A 6,000-nucleotide genomic window follows, 5' to 3' on the forward strand; every position below is an offset into this window, starting at 1 on the left:
ATCTGAGATGTGGGAAACTCCTCCTTTGTAAAGGTTTATTCGAAAAATTAAAATTTCACCTGACTGTCAGTTACTGTTATGAATTTATCAAATGTTCCAAGAAATGCATTTATGATGTTCATGTTCTGGACTAATTTTGACAGTTGAACAGACTATTGTGGAGATGATGACTTAGACAATGAAATCATGCTGACATGTTTTGGAGAGAACAACCATTAGACTGAGAATCAGTTTAGATCAGCAAGATCTATTTATGTGGAAAATGTGCTAAACGTGGCTCATTGTGCAAACTGTAGGCAACTTGTACAGAACCATGTGCAAAGATGCACTGAGACACTTGAGACATGCACTAAGACATTTGCAATTTGATGAAATCAAAAGATTGTGCTGTGAATTACTGCAAGGTGGTTTGGGGACATTTCTGTTTCAAGAAGTGAGCCAAACCAATGAAGAAAAACTGTAAAATGTTCGTATTAACCAGCTTTACTGTGGTTTTTATTTTGCTGTTTTGTCTGGAAAAAATCCTATTTATAATATAGAGCCTAGTTCCAAATTTGGGCACAGCCAAACACTATGGGTGAAGTTACACTCATTTAGTCCACTTTCTACAGTTTATGTATATTACTCAAAATTGACTCCTGTCTAAAACATACCTGGAACAGTGTTGTTTTTTTTCCACACATGTTTAAATAGTCCTGCATTATTAGTCTGTCTCCATCTCCAAAGCTCAAAATGCTCTGTTTCACCTTGTGATGTCATGAAGTGGTAGTCTTCACATTAACAGCTACATTTTACCTTTTAATTCCAGGGCTGAAATGATCCAAATCATTCTAGTGAAAGAGTATTGAATTTAAAAACACAATGGAGCACTTCCTGTATTAACACATGACATCACAAGGTCGAACAGTATGTTTTCTGTTTGAGAAAAGAGATCTCTGCATAAATATGCAGGTTTGTGTGTTAAACATGTGTGAATGAAACAAAACACAACTGCAGGTCTGTTTATGATGAGGAAGCAGTATTACAACATGGATCAGAAGAGCACAACATGGGCCCTTCAAGTAGCACATGGTCACAGTGGTGTCTGGTCTTGTCTTCTATTGTGGACAGGTGCTGAAAACCCGTCTGACCCTACGCAGAACCGGTCAGTACTCTGGGCTCCTGGACTGTGCCCGGCACATCCTGACAACAGAGGGTGTGGGGGCATTCTACAGGGGCTACCTGCCCAACACACTGGGCATCATCCCATACGCTGGCATTGACCTGGCAGTCTATGAGGTAACCCAAACATCCCAAGGCATCATTAAAAAACAAGGTTACACAGAGTCAACTGGACAAAGTCTGTTCTTAAAGAGGAAGTATTTTTCTTCTTCTAACACATAGCTAACACATAACATGTAACATACTAAGATCACCATGTTACCTTTTATTGTTTTGAAAAGGCTATATTCTCCACAAAACAACATCTTAACTTGTTTTCACTTTTGCTTTTGGCTACAATCTTATCCAAATCTCAGCCCACAAACCTACCTCACCCATACTTCCTCACTGCAATTTCACATAAATATATAAAACGCAGGATGCAAAACTTGCTGATTGAGTTGTCATATGACACTTTGAAGGGAGAGTAACTAAATATGAAATGTGTTAGCAGTTAAAACCCCATAGAAGTGTCATACCCCCTCTTTAACACTAAACCAGGGTATACACTGCCTTGTGTCTGATTACAGACTCTGCTTATGTGTTGCAGACCCTGAAGACCACATGGCTGCAGAGGTACTGTGTGGATTCAGCAGATCCAGGTGTTCTGGTGTTGTTGGCCTGTGGGACCACCTCCAGCACATGTGGGCAGCTGGCGTCCTACCCCCTGGCCCTGGTCCGCACACGCATGCAAGCTCAAGGTACCACCTCACAGTCCTCTGCACTTGAACAGCACTTTGAAGTTTGACTTTTAGCTCTATAATGTCCAAAAGAAATAAAACTAAGTGAAGCTGGACTTACTTCATTTATAGTAGGCACCAAACATGTAGCCCCTTTATGGCTAAGCTAGTGACTGTGACTCAGACCAGAGCATATACAAGTCACACCTGTAAAATGTAACTGCTTTAAATGCTTTAGAGGTCCTATATCACATAAATTGACTCTTGTGTGCTTTAAGACATGTTAGAATGCTATTTCCTCCTCAAAAACATCCCTGGAGTTGTGTTTTGTTTCATTCACACATGTCTGACTAATCCTTTATTATTAGTTTGTCTACATCTCCAAAGTTCAAAGAGATATATTTACTAAGCGTTTGTGCATGTGCTAAAAAAGTGGATGCAATGAGCTTTATGTCGCTTATTGGCGCATGATTTATCAAGATGCAAGCAAAAACTTAGGAAAACGTTGGAAAGAAAGTTCCAGTTTCTGCAACAGCAGTGCATTAGAAGTGATGTCAGTATGTTAAAGTGATTTTACATTAATTCACAAAATGAAAATATCCTAATAATTACCCTGTTTTGAAGAGAGACGTGGTGTAATAAAAAGACCTAAACCTGTGATGCTTTGGTCCTGTTCCACAAAAGAGGCGAGTGCCCCTGTCCACCACACTCACTCCATGCGATGTACGGGAGGAGGCGAGGTTCACGTGGTCTAGTGTACAGTCTCAAATGGCCAAGCCGTGTGCGCGCTTCTTTGTTAGTGCACCTTTTCTCCCGCTAATTCATGTCCAGTATATATTGTGTCCCAGACTGGGCATTTTCCACAGCTCTATAGGTTACAGTAAACATTTAGTCTGGGCTTCCAAACACATCTCTCATGCATCTGCATCTGCTGATTCTCTTTTACGCATCTTTGGATTTGGCTCAGACAGGGCATATCAGTGAGTTATTATGTAAGGTAGACTGCGTGTGTGCACGGGGCAGAAACAGCGTAGTCTTTTTGTACAGACACTAAACTCTCATTTACAGAATTAATTTAGCACATGCTTAGAAAATATACCCCAAAACGCTCTGTTCCATCTTGTGATGTCATGAAGAGGTGACAGCTCCTTTTAATGTTAGTTCAGTAGAGACTGGCAAGTCCAGGGCTGAAATTATCCAATTGATTCCAGTGAAGATGTATGAAGTTTAAAAACATATTTGAACACTTCCTGTATTGCAGTCACAAGGTGAAACAGAATGTTTTCTGTATGAAAGAAGACCTCAGCCTGAATATTTAGGATTTGTCTGTTAAACACATGTGAATGAAACAAAACACAACTCCAGGTCTTTATAAAATAGAGTAATAGTGTGTAGTCTTGGATGTCCAGGTGAGTGTCTCATGGGTGTTATTAACAACAATACTATTTTAAAAACACTACATCTGCATCACTGACTCACAGACAAACTACTCTGCAGATAATCTATATTAGGGCATTTATTTGTCTGTAAATTGGAATAAACTCTCACTGTGTAACATGCCACACATGTACACATATTGGCTAGATTTTTCCGTATCACTTTAACCCTGTTAAATCCAATTCAGTTCACTTTAAGCAGCTGTTTGGAGAGGAACAGGGACAATACCAGTGTGTGAAGAGTTACATGAACAATGTGCATGATCAGAATAATGAGGGAGCATAAACAGGCTTTGAGCAGTTGAGTGGGCAGTGATAGAGGGAGCAGGTTGACTGGGATGTTGTGTAAATTGGTAGATTGCTGTGTGAGAGGACAACATGAGAAAAGCTAATTGAGAGGTGGGAAGGTCAGTGGGAGGATCTATTTCATCCGGTTAAAGGCCCAACCAGGGTAGTGCCAAACCGATACGATGGAAACGATACCCAAGCCAGCTAATTTTTCAGTATTGGCACACATATTCAATACCATTATCAGTATCCATGCAGCCCTAATCTGGGGACATGGGGAATATTGAAATTTAAAATCAAAATCTTATACACAGTTCCTTTAAGAGTTTATCTGTAATTGTGCTTCTGTATTTCTTTTGACAAAACAGAGCTATCAGTCATAGGTTTATCTGCCCTGTCCCTCCACAGCCATCAGTAAGGACAAGCACAAGCTGACTATGGTGGGCCAGTTCAGACACATCGTCTCCCATGAAGGAGTCCCAGGGCTGTACCGTGGCCTCACCCCCAACTTTCTTAAAGTCATCCCTGCTGTCAGCATCTCCTACGTGGTGTACGAGCACACCAAGAAGGTCCTGGGAGCGGCATCTTAGGCCCCGCCCGCAAGCAGCCACAAGTGCCTGTCATCCTGTACGTTCATTCATTCAGTCGGTCCTTTATCAAACTACTCAGTACATAATACTTGTAAAAAAGAGCTCAACAGTCCCGACCCTCTTCACATGCCGGCAGTAACAGTTCCATTCATTTTTCCCACAGACAGAAAAGAATAAATAAATACATTCAGTGGTTAAGAATCTCTGTTGAGGCCATGTGATAACTAAACTCACAGCTCAAAACTCAGAGCATAACACACAAAATGTTATGTATTTCAGAAATTTTATACACAGTATTGTTAGCAGAATTTTAGGTTTTAAAAATGTTCTTTAGACTGAAAATGATTGTCATTGAAATGAATCAACACCAGTGTTGGGCAATAACTACAGGCTTTTTATAAGTTGTTCCCTAGCTGTGTGTTTCCTTTTTTAAAGTAATTTATAGTAATCCATTTAATTAAGCAATCAGAGTAGTAACTAGATTACTTTCAGAATGAGTAAAATGACTACTCAGTAATCAGATTAGTTTTGCAAAGTAAAATGACCAGCACTGGTTACCAGTGCCTGAAGAGTTGGGAAATGTGCTTCTGGAAGTTCTGGACACAGCAGTATCTAGGCACTCCAAAAAGTAAAAGTCACTCAAGGAAAAGTAGAGTTAAAAGGCCTTTATTTAAATCAGGGGTCTCAAACTCAAATTACCTGGGGGCCACATTAGATAAAGTCTGAGTGAGGCTGGGCCGCACTGAGTATTCGATAAATAGCGGTTGCACGGAAAAAAAGACAGAAAGAACAACATGCAACACACTCTCTTAATCTTTAATAACAGTTCAGAACATGAGAAAGTATTCAGATCGTAAGTTTAAACTAATACGTCTACTCTTCTTCTTTTGCCTACTCCTTGCTGGTTGAAACCTGGCTACGCTTCATCTTGCACAGCTCAGAGATATTTGGCTTGCAGGAGGAAGCATATGAGATCCTCAGGATAGATTGAAGATGCTCATCAGTGAGCCTTGACCTGTATTAGGTGCTTTCACACCAACAGTATTTGGTGCGCACCAAACGGTCCATTCGAACCAGAAGTGGTTAGCTCGGTTCGTTTGCGTTGGTGTGAAAGCGTCAATCGGACTCTGACCCGGACCAACTCAAGCGGACCGAGACCTCAAAAAAGAGGTGGTCTCGTTTCGCTTGAATCCGCACCAAATGACCAACTTTGGTGCGGTTCCTCAGGTGTGAACGCGAACCCGTGTCCAAATCATAGACAGCAGGTCCAAACGAACTATTCGAAATGCATCATGGGAGAAACGCGTCTCCTTTGCCTGTAATGACGCGCTGTACGACTCCAACGCAGTAACAGATTGTTCTTCAGACGCAGCCGCGATTCATTTTCAAATTATTTTACCAACAATGGCCAATACTGAGAATGTAACACACGAACATCAGAGCAAGTACGTGCGAACGTGTGGCTCCAGAGTGAGTCAAAAATGGGGGTGTGTCCTGGTGCTCCCCGTGATCATGTAGGAACCAGCATTTGTTATTTTAGGCTTTAATTAACCAAATAATTTTATGGCAATAGGCAATCGCCCATTCAATTGATTCACCTTTAAAAAATGTCCTGCTTTTAGCCTAGTGTGAGAAATACAGTCGGACTAGATCCAAACCCGAGTCCCGAACCAGCAGGAGCAGCTCTGGTTCTGTCCGGGCTCAGATGACGTGGAGCGGGAGTGAAAAGCGCTTTCCCCGGGAAGAACCAAATGCGCGGAGGACGGACACCAACTAAACTGGATTCACGCTTCTGTCCGGATGCTT

General features: G+C 41.4%; 1 protein-coding gene across 1 annotated transcript in view; it reads left to right on the forward strand.

Moving 5' to 3' along the window:
* LOC110161234 (calcium-binding mitochondrial carrier protein SCaMC-3-like) overlaps positions 1-4,248 on the forward strand; it is a 20,043-nt gene extending 15,795 nt beyond the window's left edge. The window contains exons 8-10 of the mRNA XM_055152600.1: positions 1,111-1,278; positions 1,751-1,901; positions 4,013-4,248. Of these exons, the coding sequence (XP_055008575.1) occupies positions 1,111-1,278; positions 1,751-1,901; positions 4,013-4,194 (501 nt within the window). The 3' untranslated portion in view covers positions 4,195-4,248. The remainder of the gene's footprint in view (positions 1-1,110; positions 1,279-1,750; positions 1,902-4,012) is intronic.
* Positions 4,249-6,000: the final 1,752 nt, after the last annotated feature.

This window comes from Boleophthalmus pectinirostris, unplaced genomic scaffold, assembly GCF_026225935.1.
Source record: "Boleophthalmus pectinirostris isolate CB_2022bp ecotype Guang Dong unplaced genomic scaffold, ASM2622593v1 HiC_scaffold_17, whole genome shotgun sequence".
NCBI classification, from domain to species: Eukaryota; Metazoa; Chordata; class Actinopteri; order Gobiiformes; family Gobiidae; genus Boleophthalmus; species Boleophthalmus pectinirostris.